Source organism: Trachypithecus francoisi, unplaced genomic scaffold (assembly GCF_009764315.1).
Source record: "Trachypithecus francoisi isolate TF-2019V2 unplaced genomic scaffold, Tfra_2.0 Lachesis_group3, whole genome shotgun sequence".
Taxonomy (NCBI): domain Eukaryota; kingdom Metazoa; phylum Chordata; class Mammalia; order Primates; family Cercopithecidae; genus Trachypithecus; species Trachypithecus francoisi.
This window is the reverse complement of record NW_022681468.1, coordinates 161,970,240-161,996,073: the sequence shown is the minus strand read 5'-3', so window position 1 is coordinate 161,996,073 and position 25,834 is coordinate 161,970,240. Positions and strand designations below refer to the sequence as shown.

The 25,834-nt window shown below is 57.6% G+C and overlaps 1 protein-coding gene, 1 long non-coding RNA gene and 15 other non-coding genes across 33 annotated transcripts in view; all 17 read right to left on the bottom strand.

Moving 5' to 3' along the window:
- Window positions 1-25,834, bottom strand: part of LOC117070978 — a 239,965-nt gene that overhangs the window by 24,562 nt on the left and 189,569 nt on the right. For 16 of the 17 annotated variants that reach the window (XM_033190771.1, XM_033190786.1, XM_033190778.1 and 13 more), the window contains 9 exons: window positions 13,460-13,504; window positions 12,211-12,255; window positions 10,640-10,771; window positions 8,766-8,897; window positions 8,339-8,383; window positions 6,487-6,618; window positions 6,067-6,111; window positions 4,630-4,764; window positions 457-501 (listed from right to left, as the gene is read on the bottom strand). In XM_033190771.1, coding sequence (XP_033046662.1) covers window positions 457-501; window positions 4,630-4,764; window positions 6,067-6,111; window positions 6,487-6,618; window positions 8,339-8,383; window positions 8,766-8,897; window positions 10,640-10,771; window positions 12,211-12,255; window positions 13,460-13,504 — 756 coding nt within the window. Of the gene's footprint in view, window positions 1-456; window positions 502-4,629; window positions 4,765-6,066; window positions 6,112-6,486; window positions 6,619-8,338; window positions 8,384-8,765; window positions 8,898-10,639; window positions 10,772-12,210; window positions 12,256-13,459; window positions 13,505-18,966; window positions 19,008-20,831; window positions 20,878-21,260; window positions 21,393-22,731; window positions 22,777-25,834 lie in introns of all 17 variants that reach the window. The other variant, XM_033190788.1, reaches the window with a different exon arrangement.
- LOC117071725 lies at window positions 748-829 on the bottom strand. Its single transcript, XR_004432472.1, has one exon. It is a non-coding gene; the product is annotated as a small nucleolar RNA SNORD115 (small nucleolar RNA).
- Window positions 969-4,247, bottom strand: LOC117070983. The gene is made up of 3 exons (XR_004432133.1): window positions 4,202-4,247; window positions 2,320-2,364; window positions 969-1,019 (listed from the first exon to the last, which is right to left on the bottom strand). It is a non-coding gene; the product is annotated as an uncharacterized LOC117070983 (long non-coding RNA).
- Window positions 2,610-2,691, bottom strand: LOC117071748. The gene has a single exon (XR_004432492.1). It is a non-coding gene; the product is annotated as a small nucleolar RNA SNORD115 (small nucleolar RNA).
- On the bottom strand, window positions 4,492-4,573 carry LOC117071753. Its single transcript, XR_004432497.1, has one exon. It is a non-coding gene; the product is annotated as a small nucleolar RNA SNORD115 (small nucleolar RNA).
- LOC117071764 lies at window positions 6,349-6,430 on the bottom strand. The gene has a single exon (XR_004432508.1). It is a non-coding gene; the product is annotated as a small nucleolar RNA SNORD115 (small nucleolar RNA).
- On the bottom strand, window positions 8,628-8,709 carry LOC117071741. The gene has a single exon (XR_004432486.1). It is a non-coding gene; the product is annotated as a small nucleolar RNA SNORD115 (small nucleolar RNA).
- On the bottom strand, window positions 10,502-10,583 carry LOC117071786. Its single transcript, XR_004432530.1, has one exon. It is a non-coding gene; the product is annotated as a small nucleolar RNA SNORD115 (small nucleolar RNA).
- On the bottom strand, window positions 12,500-12,579 carry LOC117071784. Its single transcript, XR_004432528.1, has one exon. It is a non-coding gene; the product is annotated as a small nucleolar RNA SNORD115 (small nucleolar RNA).
- On the bottom strand, window positions 13,728-13,809 carry LOC117071782. Its single transcript, XR_004432526.1, has one exon. It is a non-coding gene; the product is annotated as a small nucleolar RNA SNORD115 (small nucleolar RNA).
- On the bottom strand, window positions 15,583-15,664 carry LOC117071755. The gene has a single exon (XR_004432499.1). It is a non-coding gene; the product is annotated as a small nucleolar RNA SNORD115 (small nucleolar RNA).
- LOC117071752 lies at window positions 17,378-17,459 on the bottom strand. The gene has a single exon (XR_004432496.1). It is a non-coding gene; the product is annotated as a small nucleolar RNA SNORD115 (small nucleolar RNA).
- On the bottom strand, window positions 19,252-19,333 carry LOC117071774. Its single transcript, XR_004432518.1, has one exon. It is a non-coding gene; the product is annotated as a small nucleolar RNA SNORD115 (small nucleolar RNA).
- On the bottom strand, window positions 21,120-21,201 carry LOC117071773. The gene has a single exon (XR_004432517.1). It is a non-coding gene; the product is annotated as a small nucleolar RNA SNORD115 (small nucleolar RNA).
- LOC117071743 lies at window positions 23,019-23,100 on the bottom strand. The gene has a single exon (XR_004432487.1). It is a non-coding gene; the product is annotated as a small nucleolar RNA SNORD115 (small nucleolar RNA).
- LOC117071732 lies at window positions 24,792-24,873 on the bottom strand. The gene has a single exon (XR_004432479.1). It is a non-coding gene; the product is annotated as a small nucleolar RNA SNORD115 (small nucleolar RNA).
- LOC117071787 lies at window positions 25,694-25,772 on the bottom strand. The gene has a single exon (XR_004432531.1). It is a non-coding gene; the product is annotated as a small nucleolar RNA SNORD115 (small nucleolar RNA).

The window sequence follows — 25,834 nt, the reverse complement described above, 5'->3', positions numbered from 1 at the left end:
TTGAGATGGTACACTGCTCAATAGGGACAGTCGCATTCAGGGCCATGGGTGGGGCGCGATCCTTGTATCTCTAAGACCCAACCGTAAGAGTCCATTCACACACCACACTACGGGGACTGAGAGCTCCATGTGACCCCCTTGGCACCCAGAGCCCCTCTGGACCCCCTTGTGTTCAGGCAGTCCTTGAGAACTGACCCAAGCACTGAGTCTCAGCTAGGAGCTGCCTTGCCTGGGGCTGACAGAACCCTTTCCTGCCTGGACCACCGTCACCCCCGCAGGGCTTCAGGTATCCTCCTTGGGTCTAATTCCCAAAAAAGCCACATTCCTGGAGAACCCATCTCTCTCAGGTGGGAATTCAGATGGCTGCCTGAGAAAACCCTTCTGGCTCAAAGGCTGAACCTCAGCGAACCCACACAGCCTGGCTAACGGCCCATGACCCCCACAGGATTCACTCACCTATGCCAGTCAATGCCAGGGGGCCCGTCTGGGAGGAAAAGTTCACTGAAAGACACAAGGGAGGAATGGGGGCTCAGGAAGGAGCTAACAATGTTCCCTGCCCCAGGGAACTGCAGCACCAACACCAAGCCTACAGAGGTAGCCCGGGTTGCCTCAAGGAAGAGCACAGAGACAGGGTTGGGCCTCCTTCCAGATGCCCTTCAGGACCTACAGGTTTCCAGCCCAAAATACAGTGGACCTGTTGGAGATCTCAGGATCCCAGTGTCCTCTTCCAACATTCTCACCTAGGTTGGGCCTCAGCGTAATCCTATTGAGCATGATTTTTAAGTCATCACCTCTCTTCAAGACAATATAAGGTTCTCATCATTGACCCAACCAAGGGCAAGCCCCTCCCCACGCATGCATCCAGTGGAACCTGGATGTGCTCACCACAGCTCAATGCAGGAGACCAGGGTGCCAGGGAGGGTCTGAGCTTCAACACACCAGGGGATGAACACCAGGCTGACGGACACTGGCCTGAGGCCTGTTGGGGCCCAACAGAAGTCTTCTTCCAGGCTCACCATCTGGGGTGACAGCAGAAGGACACATGTCCACCCAGGGCCTCACATATCAGTGTGGGTAGTTGGGTAGGGGATGCCCATGTGATGGAATCCATGCAGAATACTGACCCAATACGGACACAGGGTAACATTGGCCCTCCCGGCCACCAAGCCCTGGAAAGACAGGGAATGTAGGTCACTGGGCTGGGGCAAGATGCCTGGGCTGTGCCTTACTGCAGGCCCCAAGAGCACCTCCACTGCTCTGACTAGCTCCCCTAAACAACCCTAGGGCCGCACTGGGACCATGGGGCACGGGTCGGGGCCACCAACTTGCTCAGGGCCAACCAAGGAGTCTGGCAGTGACACCAGGAGCCAATGCAGACCTGGCAGTCGCAGAGCCTGCCTTGGGCATGGTGGGTGCCCACCTTGGTGCCTTCTCCAAGCACACACCAGAAATCAAAGCTTGGGGGCCTCCAGGCCCACGTGCTTTCTCTGGTGGGTCTTCATCTTGCCCTACACCTCCCACACACAGAGCCAGACCACACTGGGCCAATCAGAAACCACGTGGTGTCCTCTCCTTTCCTTGGGATCAAGACCCTTCCACCCTGGAGGTGACCCCGTGGCTCAGAAGTAGCCTGTGGGGCAAATTCCCAGAACAGGTCCCTGGACAGCAGGACTTCCCACCTCAGGAGGACACCCTTCCTGCCACTGAATCTCAAGGAAGGGGTGACCCCAGAGGGATGTGAGTTGCCCCCTTGGCCCAAAGACAACCTCCAGGGCTGCCTGCAGCACCACCAGGCACCAGCCAGAGCTCAGCCTTGATCCAACTGCATTGAAACAGTGCCTCTCCCTACCAGGCTCAAGGAGGTACCACTAAGATGGCCCATTACTCAACAGGGTCGGTTCCATTCAGGGTCATGGATGGGGGGCAGTCCTGAATCTCCAGGGCCTGTCTGTGTGGGCCCAATCACCCACTACTGTCCAGGGAGGGAGAACTCCAGTGTAACCCCAAGGCTGCCCTAGAGCCCCTGTTGCCCCCCTCATGTGGCCTGGGCAGTCCTGGAGCCCTGACCAGCCCACTGAGTTTCAGCTGGGAGCTGCTCTATGTTGGGCTGAAGGAACCCTTTTTGCCTCGACCACCATCACCCTGCAGGGCTTCAGGAAATGTGTGCTCCTATGGTCAGATTTCTAAGAAAGTGACCCTACTGGAGAAATGTTCCCTCCCCGGTAGTACTCTGAGAAAACCCTAGTGGCCTGAAGGCTGACCCTCAATGCCCCCAGGCTTCCTCATTCATGGCCCATGACCCCAACAGGATATACACACCTATGTCGCTTAAGGCCATGGGCCCCACCTGGGCAGAAGAGCTCACTGAAAGACAAGGGGTAGAACACGTGATCAGGAAGGAGCCGCCAACATGCCCCATCCCCGGGCAACCTGAGCCCAGACACCAAGCCCACACAGGGAGCCTGGGCTGCCTCCCAGAGGGGCATAGAGACAGGGATGGGCATCGCTGAGATGACCTTCAGGGCCTCAAGTTCTACATCCCAAAATATAGTGGCCCTGCTGGGGATCTTGGGATCCCAGCGTCCTCTTCCAAAATTCTCACCTAGGTTGGGCCTCAGCGTAATCCTATTGAGCATGATTTTTAAGTCATCACCTCTCTTCAGGACAATGTAAGGTTCTCATCATCGACCCAACCCAGAGGACCAACCACCTCACACATGATTCCAGCAGAACCTGGATGTGCTCACCACAGCTCAGTACAGGAGACCAGGGCACCAGGAAGGGCCTGAGCTTCAGCACATCGCGGGGCTGGGCAACAGACTGATGGCCACTGGCCCAGGAACAAGAGGCCCAATGCAAGTCTTCCTCCGGTCTCACCGCCTGGGAGAGAGCTGGAGGACATGTGTCCAAAATGACCTCTCCATGGGGAAGGAGGTAGGGTATGCCAGCTCACACTTGCTTATCTTCCATGGATACATGTGATGAGATTCATGTGAAATACTGACTTGTCACCGACACGGGGCACCCTTGGCCCTGCTTGCCAATGAACCCAGGAAGGACGGGGCAGGTAGTTCACTGGGTTCAGGCTAAATGCCCAGGCTGTGCCATACCGCAGGCTTTGAGAGCACCTCTATAGCCCAAGAGGGCTCTGCTGCATGACCTCAGGGCATCCCTGGGACCACTGGGCACGGGCCAGCGCCATTAGCCAGGTCATGGCCAACCAAGAAGGCTGGCCCAGATGCCATGCACCACTGCAGACCTGGCAGTCACATAGTCTACCCCTGGGTATGGGAGGCGTGCATACTGGCGCCCTCTCAAATGACACATTGGAAATCACAGCCTGAGTCACATGCTTTCTTTGGTGGGTCACCATCTGTATTCCGCATATCTCCCACACACAGAGCCAGCCACACTTGAACAATTGGGAGTCACATGGTGCCCTCTCCATTGCTTGGGCCCAAAACTCTACCACCCTGGAGGTGACACAATGGATTTCAAGCAGCCTGAGTAACAAAATCCTGGGACAGGTCCCTTGACAGCTGGCTTTCCAATCTCAGGGGGTCACCCTTCCTGACACTTGATCTCAGAGATAGGGTGATCCGCAGCAGGATGCGGGCTGCCCCCTGACCCAAAGCCCACGAGTCCCAGGGTGGACCTGCAGCACAACCTGGTATGGGTCAGAGCTCCGCCTTGACCCAACCCCAGGAAAACAATGCCGCTCCTACCAGGCTCCAGGAGACACACTGGGATGGTATATTGCTCAATAGGGATGGTCACATTCCAGGCAATGGGTGGGACACGACCCTTTTATGCTCAAGACCCAACCATAAGGGTCCATTCATACACCACACTCCAGGGACTGAGAGCTCCCATGTGACCCCCTTGGCACCCAGAGCCCCTCTGGACCCCCTCGTGTTCAGGCAGTCCTTGAGAACTGACCCGAGCACTGAGTTTCAGCTAGGAGCTGCCTTGCCTGGGGCTGACAGAACTCTTTCCTGCCTGGACCACCATCACCCCTGCAGGGCTTCAGGTATCCTTCTTGGGTCTAATTCCCAAAAAAGCCACACTCCTGGAGAACCCATCTCTCTCAGGTGGGAATTCAGGTCGGCTGCCTGAGAAAACCCTTGTGGCCCAAAGGCTGAAACTCGGCGACCCCACATGGCCTGGCTAATGGCCCATGACCCCAGCGGGATGCACTCACCTATGCCAGTCAATGCCAGGGGGCCCGTCTGGGAGGACAAGCTCACTGAAAGACACAAGGGAGGAATGGGGGCTCAGAAGGAGCCATCAATGTTCCCTGCCCCAGGGAACTGCAGCACCAACACCAAGCCTGCAGACGTAGCCTGGGTTGCCTCAAGGAAGAGCACAGAGACAGGGTTGGGCCTCCTTCCAGATGCCCTTCAGGGCCTCCAGGTCTCCAGCCCAAAATACAGTGGCCTTGTGGGAGATCTCAGGATCCCAGTGTCCTCTTCCAACATTTTCACCGAGGTTGGGCCTCAGCGTAATCCTATTGAGCACGATTTTTAAGTCATCACCTCTCTTCAGGACAATATAAGGTTCTCATCATTGACCCAACCAAGGGCAAGCCCCTCCCCATGCATGCATCCAGCGGAACCTGGATGTGCTCACCACAGCTCAATGCAGGAGACCAGGGTGCCAGGGAGGGTCTGAGCTTTAATGCACCGGGGGGATGAGCACCAGGCTGACGGACACTGGCCTGGGGCCTGTTGGGGCCCAACACAACTCTTCTTCCAGGCTCACCATCTGGAGTGACAGCAGAAGGACATGTGTCCAACCAGGGTGTCACGTATCAGTGTGGGGAAGGTGGGTAGGGGATGCCCATGTGATGGAATCCATGCAGACACTGAGTCAACACGGATGTGGAGCACCCTTGGCCCTCCTGACCACCAAACCCTGGAAAGACAGGGAATATAGGTCACTGGGCTGGGGCAAGACCCCTGGGCAGTGCCCTACTACAGGCCCCAAGAGCACCTCCACTGCTCGGGCCAGCTCCCCCAAACAACCCCAGGGCCACACTAGGACCACGGGGCATGGGTCAGAGCAACCAACCTGCTCATGGCCAACCAAGGAGTCTGACCCTGACACCAGGAACCAATGCAGACCTGGCAGTCGCAGAGCCTGCCCTGGGCATGGTGGGTACCCACCCTGGTGCCCTCTCCAAGCACACATCAGAAGTCAAAGCTTGGGGGCCTCCAGACCCAAGCTTTCTCTGGTGGGTCTTCATCTTGCCCTACACCTCCCACACACAGAGCCAGGCTACACTGGGCCAATTAGAAACCACATGGTGTCCTCTCCTTTCCTTGGGATCAAGACCATACCACCCTGGAGGTGACCCCGTGGCTCAGAAGTAACCTGTGGGACAAATTCCCAGAACAGGTCCCTGGACAGCAGGACTTCCCACCTCAGGAGGACACCCTTCCTGCCACTGAATCTCAAGGAAGGGGAGACCCCAGCGGGATGTGAGCTGCCCCCTTGGCCCAAAGACCACAACCTCCAGGGCTGCCTGCAGCACCACCAGGCACCAGCCAGAGCTCCACCTTGACACAACTGCATTGAAACAGTGCCTCCCACTACCAGGCTCAAGGAGGTACCACTAAGATGGCCCATTACTCAACAGGGTTGGTCCCACTCAGGGCCATGGATAGGGTGCAGTCCTGAATCTCTGGGGCCTGTCTACATGCGCCCAATCACCCACCACTGTCCAGGGAGGGAGAACTCCAGCATGAACCCCAGGCTGCCCCAGAGCCCGTATTGCTCCCCTCATGTGGCCTGGGCAGTCCTCGAGGCCTAACCAGCCTCTTGAGTTTCAGCTGGGAGGTGCTCTGTGTTGGGCTGAAGGAAGTCTTTCTGCCTGGACCTCCATCACCTCTGCAGGGCTTCAGGAAATGCGTGCTCCTAGGGTCAGATTCGCAAGGAAGCGACACTACTGGAGAAAAGTTCCCTCTCCGGTGGCACCCTGAGAAAACCCCAGTGGCCCGAAGGCTGACCCTCAATGGCCCCATGCTGCCTCATTCAGGGACCATGACCCCAACAGGATACACTCACCTATGCTGCTTAAGGCCATGGACCCCACCTGGGCAGAAAAGCTCACTGAAAGACATGGGGGAGAACGGCGGCTCAAGAATTAGCCCCCAATATGCCCCATCCCCAGGGAACCAGACACCAAGCTCACACAGCTAGACTGGGCTGCCTTACAGAGGGGTGCAGAGACACAATGGGGCCCCCTGAGTTGCCCTTCAGGGCCTCGAGTTCTCCAGCCCAAAATATAGTGGCCCTGCCAGGGATCTCGGGATTCCAGTGTCTTCCTCCAAAATTCTCACCTAGGCTGGGCCTCAGCGTAATCCTATTGAGCATGATTTTTAAGTCATCACCTGTCTTCAGGACAATATAAAGTTCTCATCATCGACCCAACCCAGGGGACCAACCACCTCACACATGATTCCATCGGGACCCGGATGTGCTCACCACAGCTCAGTGCAGGAGACCAGGGCGCCAGGAAGGACCTGAGCTTCAGCGCATCAGGGACTGGGCACCAGGCTAATGGCCACTGGCCCAGGAACAGCACGTCCAATGCAAGTCTTCCTCCGGTCTCACCATCTGGGAGAGAGGTGGAGGACATGAGTCCAAAATGACCCCATGTGGGAAGGAGGTAGCGGGGGTCAGTTCTCACTTGTTCATCCTCCACGGACACATGTGATGAGATCCATGTGAGAAATGGACTTGTCACCAACATGGGGCACCCTTGTCCTTCCCTGTCACCAAACCCAGGAAGGACAAGGCAGGCAGGTCACTGGGCTCGGGCCAAATGCCCAGACTGCGCTATACTGCAGGCCCTGAGAGCACCTCCACCCTCCAAGAGGGCTCCCCTGCATGACCCCAGGGCATGGGCCAGGGCCATTAGCCAGGTCATGGCCAACCAAGAAGGCTGGCCCAGATGCCACGTGCCACTGCAGTCCTGGCAGTCATGCAGTCTGCCCCTGGGTGTGATGGGCTCACATCAAGATGTCCTCTACAACATGCACCGGAAATCACAGCTTGGGGCTGCATGACCCCAGGGCATGGGCCAGGGCCATTAGCCAGGTCATGGCCAACCAAGAAGGCTGGCCCAGATGCCACGTGCCACTGCAGTCCTGGCAGTCATGCAGTCTGCCCCTGGGTGTGATGGGCTCACATCAAGATGTCCTCTACAACATGCACCGGAAATCACAGCTTGGGGCTGCAGGACTGTAGGACCCGAGGGCACCTCCACTGCCCAAAACGGGTCCCCTGCATTAACTCAGAACTGCCCTGACCACTGGGTATAAGCACAGGCCACCAGCCAGCTCACAGCCAACCAAGGAGGCTGGCCCATATGCCAGGCGTCACTGCAGACCCTGCAGTGGCATAGCCTGCTCCTGGGCATGATGGGTGCACATATAGGCACCCTCTCCAAGCCTACACCAGAAATCACCTCCTGGGACTTCAGGGCCACTTGCTTTCTCTGGTGGGTCCCCATCCATACTCCACACACCTCCCAGACACAGAGCCAGCCACACATTGCCAATCAGGAGCCACATGGTGCCCCCTCCTTTGCTTAGTCCCAAGATCCCACCACCCTGGAGGTGACACCATGGCTCCTAAGCAGCCTGAGGAACAATTCCCAGTCTAGGTGCCTCGACAGTGGGCCTTCCCACCTCAGGAGGCCACCCTTCATGACCCCCAGCAGGATGTGGGCTGCCTCTTGGCCCAAAGCCCATGAGTCCCAGGGCTGACCTGCAGCACCACCAGGTACCAGCCAGAGCTCCACCTTGACCCAACCCCAGGAAAACAACGATGACCCCCACCAGGCTCCAGGAGACCCACTGGGATGACCCACTGCTCAACAGGGATGATCATTCAGGGCCATGAGTCAGGTGCGATCCTTGAATCTCTGCAACCCAACCCAAGGGGCCCATTCACATACCACACTCCGGGGTCCAAGAGCTCCCCTTTTACCCCCGTGGTTCCCTGTAGCCCCTCTGACCTCTTTCATGTGGCCTGGGCAGTCCTTGAGGCCTTACCAGAGCACCAATTCTCAAGGGGGCACTGCCCTGCATTGGGCCCTGAGTTGGGCAGAAGGAACCCTTTCCCGCCCGGACTACCACCACCCCTGTAGGGCTTCAGGGAAGGCATCCTCCTTGGGTCTGATTCCCAAAAAAGCTGCCCTCCTGGAGAACCCATCTCTCCCAGGTGGGAGTTCAGGTCGGTTGCCTGAGAAAACCCTTGTGGCCCAAAGGCTGAACCTCAGTGACCCACACCGACTATCTAATAGCCCATGACCCCAGCAGGATGCACTCACCTATGTCAGTCAATGCCAGGGGGACCACCTGGGTGGAAAAGCTCACTGAAAACACAAAGGGAGAACGAGGGCTCAGGAAGGAGCTGCCAACCTGCCGTGTCCCTGGGGAACCAGAGCACCAACACCAAACCCACACAGAGAGCCTGGGCTGCCTCACAGAGGAGCACAGAGACAGGGTTGGGCCCTGTTCCAGATGCCCTTCAGGGCCTCCAGGTCTCCAACCCAAAACAGTGACCCTGCCGGGGATCTCAGGATCCCAGCATCCTCTTCCAAAATTCTCACCTAGGCTGGGCCTCAGCGTAATCCTATTGAGCATGATTTTTAAGTCATCACCTCTCTTCAGGACAATGTAAGGTTCTCATCATTGACCCAACTCAGGGCAGCCCCCTCCCTGTGCATGCATCCAGCAGGACCTGGATGGGCTCACCACAGCTCAGTGCTGGACACCAAGTTGCCAAGAAGGGTCCAAGCTTCAGTGCACTGGGAGCTGAGCACCTGGCTGACGGATATTGGTCTGGGGCCCGCGGGCCCAACACAAGTCTTTCTCCAGGGTCACCATCTGTAGGGACAGGAAGAGGACATGTGTCCAACCAGGGCCTCACGTATCAATGCAGGGAAGGTGGGTAGGGGATACCCTTGTGATGGGATCCATGCAGAACACTGATTCATTTTGGATGTGGGGCACACTTGGCCCTCCCTGTCACCAAACCCTGGAAAGACAGGGCAAGTGGGTTTCTGGGCTTGGGAAAGACGCCTGGGCTGCGCCCTACTGCAGGCCTTGAGAGCACCTCCACTGCCCACGCTGGCTCCCCCGAACAACCCCAGGGCCGCACCAGGACCACAGGGCATGGGCTAGGACAACCAACCTGCTCATGGCCAGCCAAGGAGGGTGGTCTTCATGCCAGGACTCACTCCAGACCGGGCAGTCACCAAGCCTGCCCCGGGCGTGGTAGGGCTGCCCTGGTGCCCACTGCAAGCACGCACAGGAAATCAAAGCCTGGGGGCCTCCAGGGCCACATGCTTTCTCTGATGGGTCCCCATCCGTGCCTTGCCCACCTCCCACACACACAGCCGGGCGACACTCGGCCAATCGGAAACCACATGGTGTCCTCTCCTTTCCTTGGACTCAAGATCCTGCCACCCTGGAGGTGACTCCATGGCTCAGAAGCAGCCTGGGTGGCAAATTCCCAGGACAGGTCCCTGGACAGCAGGTCTTCCACCACAGGAGAACACCCTTCCCGCCACTGAATCTCAAGGAAGGGATGACCCCAGCGGGATATGACTGCCCCCTTGGCCCAAAGTCCATGTGGGTACCAGGGTTGGCCTGCAGCACCACCAGGCACCAGCCAGAGTTCAGCTTTGACCCAACTGCATTGAAACAGCGCCCCCCGCGAAAGGCTCAAGGAAGCGCCACTAAAATGGTCCATTGTTCAACAGGGTTGGTCCCATTCAGGGCCGAGGGTGGGGCGCATTCCTTGAATCTCCGCAGCCTAACTGCGTGAGCCCTATCAGCCACCCCTCTTGGAGGAAGAACTCCAGTGTGACCTCCAGGGCACCCCAAAGCCCCAGTGGCCCCCATCATGTGGCCTGGGCAGTCCTTGAGCCTGACCTGCCCACCGAGTTTCAGCTGGGAACTGCCCTGCATTGGGCTAAAGGAACCCTTTCCTGTCTGGACCACCGTCACCTCTGCAGGGCTTCAGGAAATGCGTGCTCCTAGGGTCAGACTCCCAAGGAAGCGATTCTCCTGGAGGAACTATCCCTCCCGGTGGGTAATCGGTTGGCTCCCTGAGAAAACCCTAGTGGTCCGAACGCTGACTCTAGATGACCCCATGCTGCCTTATTCATGGCCCATGATCCCAACAGGATGCACGACCTATGCCGCTCAAAGCCAGGGGCCCCACCTGGACGGAAGAGCTCACTGAAAGACACAGGGAAGAAGGAGGGCTCAGGAAGGGGCTGTCAAATTGTCCCGCCCCTGGGGAAGCAGAGCACAGTTACCAAGCCCGTAAGGGGAGTATGGGCTGCCTCACGGAAGAGCACAGAGACAGGATCGGCGCCCCCAAGATGCCCTTCAGGTCTTCAAGTTCTCCAACCCAAAATAAGTGTAGCCCTGCCAGGGATCTCAGGATTCCAGCCTCATCTTCCAAAATTCTCACCTAGGTTGAGCTTCAGCATAATACTATGGAGCATGATTTTTAAGTCATCACCTTTCTTCAGGACAATATAAGGTTCTCATCATCGGCCCAACCCAGGGCATCCCCCTCCCTTCACATGCAAACAGCGGAACCCAGATATGCTCACCCCAGCTCAGTGCAGGAGCCAAGGGTGCCAGGAAGAGCCTGAGCTTCACCACACTTGGAGCTGGGAACCAGGCTGACTGACTCTGGCGCAGGAACAGTGGGCCCAATGCAAGTCTTCTTCCGGTCTCACCACCTACGGGGACAGGAGGAGGATATGTGTCCAAAATGATCTCCATGTGGGGAAGGCCGTGGGGGGTGGGGGTCCACATTTGCTTGCCCTCCAAGGACAAACATGATGAGATCCATGTGAATTACTTAGTCGTCACGGATGCAGGGTAACCTTGGCCCTCCCTGCCACCAAACCCTGGAGAAACAGGGCAAGCAGGTGACTGGGCTCAGGCAAAATGCCCACAGGCTGTGCTCTACTGCAGGCCCCAACAGCACCTCCACTGCCCAAGATAGCTCCCCCACATGACCCCAGGGCCGCCCTGGCACCACTGGCCACAGGCCAAGGCCACCAGCCAGCTCACAGCCAACCAAGGTGGCTGGCCCAGATGCCACACATGGCTTAGGCTGCAGACCTGGCTATCGCATAGTCTGCCCCTGGCTGACCCAGATGCCACGTGGGGCTCAGGCTGCAGACCTGGCTATCACAGTCTGCCCCCGGCTGACCCAGATGCCACATGGGGCTCAGGCTGCAGACCTGGCCCCTGGGCATGGTGAGCACAAATCAAGACACCCTCTCTAAGCCTCACCAGAAATCACAGCCTGGGACGCAGGGCCACGTGCTTCCTCCGGTGGGTCACCGTCCATGCTCTGCACACCTCCGGCACACAGAGTTAGGCCATACGTGGCCAATCCAGAACGACATGGTGCCCTCTGCCATGCTCGGGCCCAAGACCCTGCCACTGTGGATGTGATGCCATGGCTCAGAAGCAGCCTGAGCAACACAATCCTGGGACAGATGTCCCGACAGTAGGCCTTCTCACCTCGGGGGCCACCCTTCACGACACTTGACCTCGGAGATAGGGTGATCTCCAGCGGGATGCGGGCTGTCCCTTGGCCCAAAGCCCACATGTCCCAGGGCTGATCTGCAGCACCACCAGGTACCAGCCAGAGTTCTACCTAGACCCAACCCCAGGGAAACAATGCCACCCCCCCACCCACTGAGATGCCCATTGCTCAACAGGAAAGGTCGCATTCAGGGCCATGGGTGGCGCGCAATCCTTGAATCTACACAACCCAATCCCATGGGCCCATTCAGGCACCACACTCCAAGGACCAAGAACTCTCCTGCTACCCCTGGGGCACCCCGTACCCCCTCTGGCCCCCCTCATATGGCCTGGGCAGTTCTGGAGGCCTTACTGGATCACTGCATCTCAGCTGGGTGCTGCCCTGCATTGGACAGAAGGAACCCTTTCCTGCCTGGACCGTCATCATCCCTGCAGGGCTTCAGGGAAGGGGTCCTCCTTGGGTCTGATTCCAGAAAAAGTTGCCCTCCAGGAGAACCCTTCCCTCCCAGGTGGAAATTCAGGTCTGCTCCCTGAGAAAACCCTTGTGGTTCAAAGGTTAAACCTTGGGGACCCTACAGGGTCTGGCTCATGACCAATATCCCCAGCAGGATCCACTCACCTATGCCAGTCAATACCAGGGGTACCTCCTGGGTGGCAGAGCTCACTGAAAGACACAAGGTGAGAACAGGAGCTTAGGAAGGAGCCACCAACGTTCCTCACGCCAGGGAACTGGAGCACCAACACCAATCCCACACAGGGAGCCTGCGCTGCGTCACGAAGGAGTGCAGAGACAGGTTGGGCCACCTCCAGATGCCCTTCAGAGCCTCCAGGTCTCCTGCCCAAAATACAGTGGCCTTGTTGGGGATCTCAGGATCCCATAATCCTCTTTCAAAATTCTCACCTAGGTTGGGCCTCAGCGTAATCCCATTGAGCATGATTTTTAAGTCATCACCTCTTCAGGACAATATAAAGTTCTCATCATTGACCCAACCCAGGGAACCCCCTCCTTGCAAAAAAACATCCAGTGGAACCCAGATGTGCTCAGCACTCCTGCTGAGTGCAGGAGACTAGGGTGCCAGGATAGGCTGGATCTTCAGTGCACTGGGGGCTGAGCACCTGGCTGATGGACACTGGCCCATGAAAAGCGGGCCCAATGGAAGTCTTCCTCCAGTCTTACCATCTAGGGGCACAGGTGGAGGACATGTGACCACCCTCCATTGGGAGAATGGGGTGAGTGCCAGCTCACGCTTGCCCCCCCTCCATGGACACATGTGATGAGATCCATGTGAAATACTGACTTGTCACCAATGTAGGGCACCCTTGGCCCTCCCTGCCACCAAACCCAGGAAGGATAAGTCAGGCAGTTCACTGGGCTCAGGCAAAATGCCCAGGCTGTGCCATACTGCAGGCCCCAAGAGCACTTTCACTGCCCAAAACAGCTCTCCTGCATGACCCCAGAGCAGTCCTGAGAACACTGGGCATAGGCATGGGCCACCAGTCAAGTCACAGCCAACCAAGGTGGCTGGCCCTGATGCCACATGGCACTGCAGACCTGCAGTGGCAAAGCCTGCCCCCGGGCGTGGTGGGGGCAAGTACAGGTGCCCTCTCCAAGCTGCACCAGAAATCACATTCTGGGCAGAAGGAACCCTTTCCTGCCTGGAACACTGTCACCCCCAAGTAGGACCCAAGGAGGGAAGGTATCCTCCTTGGGTCCGATTCCCACAAAAGCCACCCTCCTGGAGAAGCCATCTCTCCCAGGTGGCAAATCAGGTTGGCTGCCTGAGACAACCCTTGTGACTCAAAGGCTGAACCTTGGGGACCCCACACGGCCTGGCTCATGGCCCATAATCCCAGAAGGATCCACTCACCTATGTCAGTCAATGCCAGGGAGCCCACCTGTTCGGAAGAGCTCACTGAAAGACACAAGGGGAGAAAGGGGGCTCAGGGAATAGCCACCCACGTTTCCTGCCCCCAGGGAAGTGGAGCACCAACACCAATTCCAAATATGGAGCATGGGCTGCCTCAGGGAGGAGCACAGATGCCCTTCAGGATCTCCAGGTCTCCAGCCCAAAATACAGTGGCCCTGTTGGGGACCTCAGGATCTCAGTGTCCTCTTTCAAAATTCTCACCTAGGCTGGGCCTCTGCATAATCCTATTGAGCATGATTTTTAAGTCATCACCTCTCTTCAAGATAATACAAGGTTCTCATCATTGACCCAACCCAGGGCACTCTGCCTCCCCACACATGCATCTAGCGGGACCTGGATATGGTCACCACAGCTCAGTGCAGGAGACCAGGGTACCAGGAAGGGTCGGAGCTTCAGCGCATCGTGGGCTGAGCACCTGGCTGATGTACCCTGGCCCGGGGCCTGTGGGCCCAACACAAGTCTTCCTCCAGGCTCACCATCTAGAGGGACAGGAGGACATGTGTCAAATCAGGGCCTCACTTATCAGTGCAGGGAAGGAGCTAAGTGATACTCATGTGATGGGATCCATGCTGAACACTGACCCAACATGGATATGGGGCACCCTTGGCCCTCCCTGTCACCAAACCCTGGAAAGACAGGGCAAGTGGGTCACCCGACTCAGGCAAGATGCCTGGGATGCACCCTACTGCATGCTGCAAGAGCACCTCCATGCCAGCACCGGTTGTCCTGCTCAACCCCATGGCCATACCAGGGACATGGGGCATGGAACAGGGCCACCAACCAGCTCCTGGCCAACCAAGGAGGGTGGTCCAGATGCCAAAAGCTGCTGCAACCTGGCAGTCCCAGAGCCTGTACCTGGGCATGGTGGGTGCCAGACCTGGTGCCCTCTCCAAGCCTGGGGACCTCCAGGGTCATGTGCTTTCACTGATGGGTCCCAATCCATGCCCTGCACAACTCCAACACACAGAGCTGGGCCACACTCAGCCAATCAGGAACCACACAGTGTCCTCTCCTTTCCGTGTGCTCAAGACCCCACCACCCTAGAGGTGACCCCATGGTTGAGAAGCAGACTGGGCGGCAAATTCCCAGGACAGGTCTCTTGACAGCAGGCCTTTCCACCTCAGGAGGCCCCCCTTCCTGCCACTGGACCTCAAGGAAGGGTTGTCCCCAGCAGGACGGAAGCTTCTCCCTTGGCCCAAAGCCCACAAGTCCCAGGGCCAGCCTGTAGCACCACTGGGTGCCAGCTAGAGCTCAGACTTGACCCAACCTCACTGAAAGAGTGCCGTCCCCTACCAGGCTCAAGGAGGTGCCACTAAGATGGCTCATTGCTCAACAGGGTTGGTCCCATTCAAGGCCATGGGTGTGGAGCATTCCTTGAATCTCTGCAGCCTGACTGTGTGGGCCCAGTCACTCACCCCTCTCCAGGGAGAAAGAACTCCAATGTGACCTCCAGGGTGCACTGCATCCCCTGTGCCCCACCTCCCCATGTGCCCTGGGCAGTACTCCAGGCCTGACCTGGCCACCAAGTTTCAACTGGGAGCTGCCCTACAATGAGCTGAAGGACCCCCTTCCTGCCTGGACCACTGTCACCCTTGCAGGGCTTCAGGAAAGGCATAGGTCAGATTCCAAAGGAGGCAGCCTTCCTGGAGAAACCATTCTTCCCTGGTGGGGAGTAGGTTGGCAGCCTGAGAAAACCCTAGTGGCCTGAAGGCTGAATGTCGTGGACCCCATGCTGCATCACTCATGGCCCATGACCAAAACAGGATGTACTCACCTATGCTGCTCAAGGCTGGGGGGGACCACTTGGACAGAGGAGCTCACTGAAAGACACAGGGGAGAATGGGGGCTCAGGAAGGAGGCTCCAGCGTGCCTCGTCCCTGGAGACCCGGAGCCTGGATACCAAGCCAGTACAGGGAGGCTGGGCTGCCTCATGGAAGAGCACAGAGATGCAGTTGGGTCCACGAGATGCCCTTCAGGGCCTCCAGGTCACCAGCCCAAAACACAGGAGCCCTGCAGGGGGCTTTGGGATCCCAGAGTCCTCTTCCAAAATTCTCACCTAGGCTGGGCCTCAGCGTAATCCTATTGAGCATGATTTTTAAGTCATCACCTCTTTTCAGAACATTATAAGGTTCTCATCATTGACCCAACCTAGGACAACCCCTCCCCACGCTTGCATTCAGCAGGACCAGGATATGCTCACCATAGCTCAGTTCAGGAGACCGGGGTGCCAGGAAAGGCCTGAGCTTCAGTGCACCTGGGGCTGGAACTGGCTGACAGACACTGGCCCAGAGCCATTGGGCCCAATGCAAGTCTTCCTCCATGCTCACCATCTGGGGGTACAGGAGGGGGACATATGTCAACATAGGGCCTCACATCTCCATATGTAGAAGGCATAAGAGATACACACGTAAAGGATTCCATGTGGAACACCGACCCATCACGGATGCAGGGCACCCATGGCCCTCCCCTTCCCCATACTCTGAAAAAAAAAGGGCAGTCTGCCTTCCCTGTGACCACTGTGCATGAGTCACGGCCACTAACCCGCTCCCAGCCAACCAAGGAGGGTAGCCAGAAGCTACGCACTGTTGCAAACCTGGCAGTCACATAGCCTACCCCTGGACATGGTGGGCACCCACCAAGGTGCCCTCTCCAAGTGTGCACTGAAAATCACAGCCTGGGGACCTGGGCCACGAGCTTTCAGTGGTGGGACCCCATCCACATCCCACACACCTCCCAAACACAGACCTGGGCCACACTTGGCCAATCAAGGGCCACATGGTATCTTCTCTTTTCCTTGGTCCCAAGACCCCATCACCCTGGAGGTGACCCCATGGCTCAGAAGAAGGTGGGGTGGCAAATTCCCAGTACAGGACCTCAGACAGTGGGCCTTCCCACCTTAGAATGCCACTGTTACTGTCTCTCAAATTCGGAGAACAGGTTACCCCCAATGCGATGCAGGCTTCCCCCTCAGCCCAAAGCCCACAGATGCCTCCCAGGGCTGGACTGCAGCACCACCAGGCACCAGCCATTTCTCAGCCTTGACCCAACCCCATTGAAACTGCACCACACCCCACCAGGCTCAATACGTGCCACTGGGATGGCCAGTTGCTCAACAGGGTCGGCCGCATTCAGGGTCACAGGTGGGATGAGATCCTTGAACGTCTGTGACTCGACCCTGTCACCACACCCCCTGAAACAAGTCTGGGGACTGAGAGCTCATACGTAACACTTGTGGCACCCCAGAGCCCCCCTCATGTGGCACTTCTGGCCCCCCTCATGTGGCCTGGGCAGTCCTCAAGACCTGATCCACACACCAAGTCTCAACTGGGCGATGCCCTGCATGGTGCTGAAGGAACCCTTTGCTATCTGGACCATCGTCACCCTTGCAGGGCTTCAGGGAAGGCATCCTCCTTGGGTAAGATTCCCAAGGAAGCTGCCCTCCTGGAGAAACCATGCCTCCCTGTGGGGAATTACGGTCGGCTCCCTGAGGAAACCCTCATGGCCCGAAGTCTGACCCCTGGCAACCCCAAGCAGACTGGCTCATGGACCATGACACCAGCAGGATCCACTCACCTATGTTGGTCATTGCAAGGAGGACCCCCTTGGCAGAAGAGCTCACTGAAAGACACAAGGGGAAAACCGGGGCTCAGGGAGGAGCCACCCACATGCCCCACCCCCAAGGAACAACACCACCAAGCCCACACAGGGAGCCTGGGCTGCTACACAGAGGAGCACAGAGAAAGATCTGGGCCACCTCCAGATGCCCTTCAGGGCCTCCAGGTCTCCAACCCAAAATACAGTGGCCCTGCCAGAAATCTCAGGATCCCGACATCCCCTTCCAAATTTCTCACTTAGGGTGGGCCTCAGCGTAATCCTATTGAGCATGATTTTTAAGTCATCACCTCTCTTCAGGACAAGATAAGGTTCTCATCATCGACCCAACCCAGGGCACCCCCCTTCCTGCTTATGCATCCAATGGAACCCGGATGTGCTCACCATAGCTCAGTGCAGGAGACCAGGGCACCAGGAAGGGCCTGAGCTTCAGCGCACCAAAGGTTGAACACCTGACTGAGGGACACTGGCCCAGGAAAAGCGAGCCCAACAGAAGTCTCACCATCTGGGGGAACACGTGGAGGACATGTGACCACCTCCATGTGAAGAAGGGGGTGGCGGGTGCCAGTTCATGGTTGCTCCTGCTCCATGGACACATATGATGATATTCATGAAAAATACTGACTCGTCACCTATGCAGGGAACTCTTGGCCCTCCCTACCACCGAACCCGGCAAGGGCAAGGCAGGCAGGTCACTGGGCTCAGGCAAAACGCTTAGGCTATGCTGGACTGCAGGACCCGAGAGCACCTCCACTGGCCAAATCAGCTTCCTCACAGCACCCCAGAGCTGCCCTGGGAACACTGGGCACAGGCCCAGGCCACCGGCCAGGTCACGGCCAACCAAGGAGGCTGGCCTAGATGCCATGCGCCACTGCAGACCTGACAGTGGCATAGCCTACCCCTGAGCCTGGTAGGTGGGTGTACAGGCACCCTCTCCAAGCATGCACTGGAAATCAGAGCCTGGGGCTGCAGGGCCACTTGCTTTTTCTGGTGGGTCCCCATTCATACTCCTCATACTTCCCAGACACAGAGCCAGTCACACATGGCCTAACTGCAGCGACATGGTGCCCTCTCCTTTGCTTGGTCCCAAGATCCTGCCACCCTGGAAGTGACACCATGGCTCCCAAGCAGCCTGAGCAACTAATTCCCAGTACAAGTGCCTCAATAGTGGCTGTTCCCAACTCAGGAGGCCACCCTTCACGACACTTGACCATAGAGAAAGGGTGGCCCCCAGCTGGAAGTGGGCTGCCCCTTGGCCCAAAGCCCATGAGTCCCAGGGCTGACCTGCAGCACCATGAGGTACTGGCCAGAGCTCTGCCTTGACCCAACCCCAGGAAAACCATGCCACCTCCCACCAGGCTCCAGGAGACTCACTGGGATGACCCATTGATCAACAGGGACAGCTGCATTCAGGGCCATGGTGTGGTGCAATCCTTAAATCTCTGAGACCCAACCGAATGGGCCAATTCACGCACCACACTCTGGGGACTAAGAGCTCCCCTGTTACCTCTGTGGCACCTTGTAGCCCCTCTGGCCCCCCTCATGTGGCCTGGGCCGTTCTGAAGGCCTTACTGGAGCACTGAGTCTCAGCTGGGTGCTGCCCTGCATTAAGCAGAAGGAAGTTTCCTGCCTGGACCACCATCACCCTGGCAGGACTTCAGGGAAGGTGTCTTCCTTGGGTCCAATTCCCAAAAACTGTCGCCCTCCAGGAGAATCCTTCCCTCCCAGGTGGAAATTCAAGTCTGCTCCCTGAAAAAACTGTTGCTCAAAGGCTGAATCTCAGGGACCTCACATGGTCTGGCTCATGACCCATGACCCCAGTAGGATCCACTCACCCATGCCAGTCAATGCCAGGGGGACCTCCTGGGTAGAAGATCTGAAAGGCACAAGGTGAGAACAGGGACTCAGGAGGGAGCCACCAATGTTCCCTGCCCCCAGGGAACCGGAGCACCAACACCAACCCCTCACAGGGAGCCTGGGCTGCCTCACAGAGGAGCGCAGAGACAGGTTGGGCCACCTCCAGATGCCCTTCAGAGCCTCCAGGTCTCCAGTTCAACATACAACGGTCCTGCAAGGGACCTCGGGATCCCAGCATCCTCTTGCAAAATTCTCACTAGGTTGGGCCTCAGCGTAATCCTATTGAGCATGATTTTTAAGTCATTATCTCTCTTCAGGGCAATATCAGGTTCTCATCATTGACCCAACCCAGGGAACACCCTCCCCCCACAAACATCCAGTGCAACCCAGATGTGCTCACCACAGCTCAGTGCAGGAGACCAGGGTGCCAAGAAGGTCCAGTGTTTCAGCGCACCAGGAGATGAGCACCTGGCTGACATTGGCCTGGGGCCTGTGGGTCAACACAAGTCTTCCTCCAGGCTCACCATCTGGAGGGACAGGAGGAGGAAATGTGTCTAACCAGGGCCTCACAATCAATGTGGAGAAAGGGCTAAGGGATACTCATGTGATGGGATTCATGCTGAACACTGACCCACATGGACACTGGGCACCCTTGGCCCTCCCTGCCACCAAACCCTGGAAAGACAGGGCAAGCGTGTCACCTGGCTCAGGCAAGATGTCTGGGCTGCACCCTACTGCGGGCCCCAAGAGCACCTCCACTGCCTGGGCCTGTTCCCACACACAACCCCAGGGCCATACCGGGGACATGGGGCAGAGGACAGGGCCACCAACCAGCTCCTGGCCAACCAAGTATGCTGGCCCAGAGGCCAAGAGCCACTGCAGACCTGGCAGTCCAAGAGATTGCACCTAGGCATGGTGGGCGCTAGCCCCGGTGCCCTCTCCAAGCCTAGCGGCCTCCAGGGTCACATGCTTTCTATGGTGGGTCCCCATCCATGCCCTGCCCAACTCTGACACACAGAGCCGGGTCACACTCAGCCCATCAGGAACCACATGGTGTATTCTCCTTTTCTTGGGCTCAAGACCCTACCACCCTGAGGTGACCCCCACGACTCAGAAGCAGCCTGGGCAGCAAATTCCCAGAACAGGTCACTCAACAGCAGGTCTTACCACCTCACAAGGACACCCTTTTCACCATTGGACCTCAAGGAAGGCTTGTCCCCAGCAGGATCAGAGCTGCTCCCTTGGCCCAAAGCCCACAAGTCCCAGGGCCTGCAGCACCACCAGGTGCCAGCCAGAGCTCAGCCTTGACCCAACCTCATTGAAACAGCGCCATTCCCCACCAGGCTCAAGGAGGTGCCACTAAGATGGCCCATTGCTCGATAGGGTTGGGTCCCATTCAAGACTATGGGTGTGGAACATTCCTTGAATCTCGACAGCCTGACCATGTGGACCCAGTCACTCACCCCTCTCCAGGGAGGGAGAACTCCAGTGTGACTTCCAGGGCACACTACATCCCCTGTTCCTGCCCTCCTCCCCATGTGCCCTGGGCAGTACTCCAGGCCTGACCTGGCCACCAAGTTTCAGCTGGGAGCTGCACTACGTTGGGTTGAAGGACCCCCTTCCTGCCTGGACCACTGTCAACCCTGCAGGGCTTCAGGAAAGATGTGCTCCTTGGGTCAGATTCCAAAGGAAGCAGCCCTCCTGGAGAAACCATCCCTCCCTCGTGGGGAGTAGGTTGGCAGCCTGAGAAAACCCTAGTGGCCCGAAGGCTGAATGTCGGGGACCCCATGCTGCATCACTCATGGCCCATGACCAAAACAGGATGTACTCATGATGTACTCACCTATGCTGCTCAAGGCCAGGGGGGACCACTTGGACAGAGGAGCTCACTGAAAGACACAGGGGGGAGTGGGGGCTCAGGAAGGAGCCTCCAACATGCCCTGTCACCAGAGACCCGGAGCCCGGACACCAAGCCAGCACAGGGAGCCTGGGCTGCCTCATAGAGGAGTGCAGAGACAGGATTGGGTCCACCAGATGCCCTTCAGGGCATCAAGGTCTCCATCTCAAATACATTTGCTCTGTCAGGGACCTCAGAATCCCAGTGCCCTCTTCCAAATTTCTCACCTAGGCTGGGCCTCAGTGTAATCCTACTGAGCATGATTTTTAAGTCATCATCTCTCTTCAGAACAATATAAGGTTCTCATCACTGACCCAACCCAGGGCACCCTCCTGCCCCCAGCGCACGTATCCAGCAGGACCCAGATGGGCTTACCACAGCTCAGTGCAGAAGCCAAGGGCTCTAGGAAGGTCCTCAGCTTTAGCGCACTAGGGGCTGGGTGCCTGGCTGACTGACATTGGCCCAGGGATAGTGGGCCAAACACAAGTTTTCCTCCGGGGTCACCATCTGGGAGACAGGAGGAAGACATGTCAAAACTGACCTCCATGTTGGGAAGGGGGTTGGGGGTGCCAGCTCACCCTTGCTCGTCCTCCATGGACACATGTGGTGAGTTCAATGTGAAATACTCACTCGTTAAGTACGCAGTGCACTGTTGGCCCTCCCTTCCACCGAACCCAGAGAGGACAGGGCAGGTAGGTCACTGGGTTTCAGCAAAACACCCAGGCTGCATCATACTGCAGGCCCTGAGGGCACCTCCACTGTCCAAAACAGCTCCCCTGCATGACCCCCAGGGCTGTACTGGGACTGTTGGGCACAGACCAGGCCACCAGCCAGGTCACGGCCAACCAAGGAGGCTGGCTCAGATGTCACACCCTGCTGCAAACCTGGTAGTTGCATAGCCTGCCACTGGGCATGAAGGGCACGCATCCAGGCACCCTCTCCAAGTGTGCAACAGAAATCACAGCCTGGTGCTGCAGGGCCATGTGCTTCCTCTGGTGGGTCCCCATCCGTACTCTGCAAACTCCCACACATAGAGACAGCCACATGGCCAATCAGGAGCTACATGGTGCCCTCTGCTTTGCTTGGGCCCAAGACCCTGCCACCCTGGATATGACCCCAAAGCTTAGAAGAAGCTTGAGCAACAAATTCCCGGGACACGTCCCTCAACAGCAGGCCTTCCCACCTCAGGAGGCCACCCTTCCAGACACTTGACATTGGAAAAAGGGTGACCACCAATGGGATGCAGGTTCCCCCTTGGCCCAATGCCCATGAGTCCCAAGGCTGACCTGCAGAAGCCACCAGGTGCTGGCCAGAGCTCTGCCTTGACCCAACCCCAGGGAAACAATACCACCTCCCACCTCCACCAAGCTCCAGGAGACCCAATGGGATGGCCCATTGCTCAACAGGGACTGTCCTATTCAGGGCCATGGTGGTGCATGATCCTTTAATCTCCACGACCCAACCCAAGAGGCCCATTTGTGCGTGACACACCAAATACTGAGAGCTCCTATGTGACCCCCGTGGTACCCAGAGCTCCTCTGTCCCCCTCATGTGGCCTGGGAAATCCTTGAGGCCTGACCCGAGCATCGACTCTCAGCTATGAGCTGCCCTGTGCGGGGTGGAAGGAACCCTTTCCTGCCTGGACCACCATCACACCTGCAGGGCTTCAGGGAAGGTGTCCCCCTTGGATCCGATTCCCAAAATAGTGGCCCTCCTGGAGAACCTATGCCTCCCCAGTGGTAATTCAGGTCGGTTCCCTGAGAAAACCCTCGTGGCCGGAAGGGGGACCCTTGGTGACCCCACGTGGCCTGGTTCATGGCCCATGACCCCAGCAGGATCCACTCACCTATGCCCATCAATGCCAGGGAGCCCACCTGGGCAGAAGAGCTCACTGAAAGACACAGGGAGAACCAGAGCTCAGTAAAGAGCCAACAACGTTCCCTGGCCCAGGGAACTGGAGCACCAACACCAAGCCCACAAAAGGAGCCTGGGCTGCCTCACAGAGGATCACAGAGACAGGTTGGGTCACCTCCAGATGCCCATCAGAGCCTTGAGGTCTCCAGCCCAAAACACAGGGTCCCTGCAGGGGACTTTGGGATCCCAGTGTCCTCTTCCAAAATTCTCACCTAGGCTGGGCCTCAGCGTAATCCTATTGAGCATGATTTTTAAGTCATCACCTTTCTTCAGAACAATATAAGGTTCTCATCATTGACCCAACCCAAGGCACCCCACTCCCTGCACATGCATCCAGCAGGACCATGATATGCTCACCACAGTTCAGTGCAGGAGACCAGGGCACCAGGAAAGGCCTGAGCTTCACTGCACCGGGGGCTGGGAACCTGTCTGACAGACACTGGCCCAGGGTCATTGGGCCCAATGCAAGTCTTCCTCTGGGCTCACCATCTGGGAGTACAGGAGGAGGATATGTGTCCAAATAGGTCCTCACATCTCCATATGGAGAGGGGTAAGAGATACCCACGTAATGGGTTCCATATAGAACACTGACCCATCACGGATGCAAGGCACCCTTGGCCCTCCCCTGCCCTGAAAAAACAGGGCAGTCTGCCTGCCCTGTGACCACTGGGCATGGGCCACAGCCACCAACCAGCTCCCAGCCCACCAAGGAGGGTAGCTCGGAAGCTACGCACCATTGCAAACCTGGCAGTCACATAGCCTGCCCCTGGACGTGGTGGGCACGTGCTAAGGCACCCTCTCCAAGTGTGCACTGAAAATCACAGCCTGGGGACCTGGGCCACATGCTTTCACTGGTGGGACCCCATCCACATCCCACACACCTCCCCAACAGACCTGGGCCACACCTGGCCAATCAAGGGCCACATGGTATCTTTTCCTTTCCTTGGGCCCAAGACCCCACAACCCTGGAGGTGACCACATGTCTCAGAAGAAGCCAGGGCAGCAAATTCCCAGTATAGGACCCTAGACAGTGGTCCTTCCCACCTCAGAATGCCACTGTTAACCATTACACAAACTCGGAGAATGGGTTACCACCAGTGGGATGTGGGCTACCCACTTAGCGCAAAGCCCATGGGTCCCAGGGCTGGCGAGCAGCAGCACCAAGTGTCATACAGATCTCAGCATGGGCTCAACCCTATTGAAACTGCACCACACCCCACCAGGCTCAATACGTGCCACTGGGATGGCCTGTTGCTCAACAGTGTTGGCCCCATTCAGGGTCACAGGTGGGATGAGATCCTTGAAAGTCAACAACCCGATCCCATCACCACCCCCATGAAACAAGTCTGGGGACTGAGAGCTCCTGCATGACACCCATGGCACGCCAGAGCCCTTGTGGCCCCCCTCATGTGGCCTGGGCAGTCCTCAAGGCCTGACCCGCACATCAAGTCTCAACTGGGTGATGTCCTGCATGGGGCTGAAGGAACCCTTTGCCATCTGGACCATCATCACCCCCGCAGGGCTTCAGGGAAGGCATCCTCCTCGGGTAAGATTCCCAAGGAAGCTGCCCTCCTGGAGAAACCATTCCTCCCTGGTGGGAATTCAGGTCAATTCCCTGAGGAAACCCTCGAGGCCTGAAGTCTGACCCCTGGCGAACCCATGCGGCCTGGCTCATGGCCCATGACGCCCGTAGGATCCACTCACCTATGTTGGTCAATGCCAGGAGGCCTCCTCTTGGCAGAAGAGCTCACTGAAAGAAACAAGGGGAGAACAGGGGCTCAGGGAGGAGATACTGACGTGTCCCATCACTGGGGAACAGGAAGGCCAACACCAAGCCCGCACAGGGAGCCTGGGCTGCCTCATGGAGGAGCACAGAGAAAGAGTTGGGCCACCTCCAGATGCCCTTCAGGGCCTCCATCCAAACCAAAATACAGTGGCCCTGCTGGAAATCTCGGGATCCCAGCATCTTCTTCCAAAATTCTCACCTAGGTTGGGCCTCAGCGTAATCCTATTGAGCATGATTTTTAAGTCATCACCTCTCTTCAGGACAATATAAGGTTCTCATCATTGACCCAACCAAGAGAATGCCCTCCCTGCACAAACATCCAGTGGAACCCGGATGTGCTCACCACAGCTCAGTGCAGGAGAGCAAGGCGTCAGGAAGAGCTGGAGCTTCAGTGCACCGGGCGCTGAGCACCTGGGTGATGGACACTGGCTCAGGAAAAGCAGGCCCAGTGGAAGTCTTCCTCAATTCTCATCATCTGGGGGCACAGGTGGAGGACATGTGACCACCCTCCATGTGGAAAAGGGGGTGTTGGGTACCAGCTCATGCTTGCTTTCCCTCCATGGACACGTGTGATGGGATCCATGCAAAATACTGACTCATCACTGACCAGGGCACCCTTGGCCCTCCCTGCCACCAAACTCAGGAAGGACAAGGCAGGCAGGTCACTGGGCTCAGGCAAAACACCCAGATTGTGCTGTATTTCAGGCCTGGAGAGCACCTCCACTGCTCAAAACAGCTCCCCCGTAAGACGCCAGGGCTGGCCTGGGACCACTGGGCACAGGCCTGGGCCACCAGCCAGGTCATGGCCAACCAAGGAGGCTAGTCAATGCCAGGGTACCCACCTGGGTGGAAAAGCTCACTGAAAGACACAAAGGGAGAATGGGGGCTCGGGAAAGAGTCACCAACCTGTTCCGTCCCTGGGGTACCAGAGCACCAGCACCAAGCCTGGACAGGGAGCCTGGGGACCTTCATGCAGGATCACAGAGGCAGGGTTGGGCCCCTACCAGATGCCCTTTCAGGGACTCCAGGTCTCCAGCCCAAAATACAGTGTGGCTCTGCCAAGGACCTCAGAATCCTATCGCCCTCTTCCAACATTCTCACCTAGGCTGGGCCTCAGCGTAATCCTATTGAGCATGATTTTTAAGTCATCACCTCTCTTAAGAATGTAAGGTTCTCATCACCAGCCCAACTCAGGGCACCCCCCTCCCCACACATGCATCCAGCGGGACCCAGTTGTGCTCACCACAGC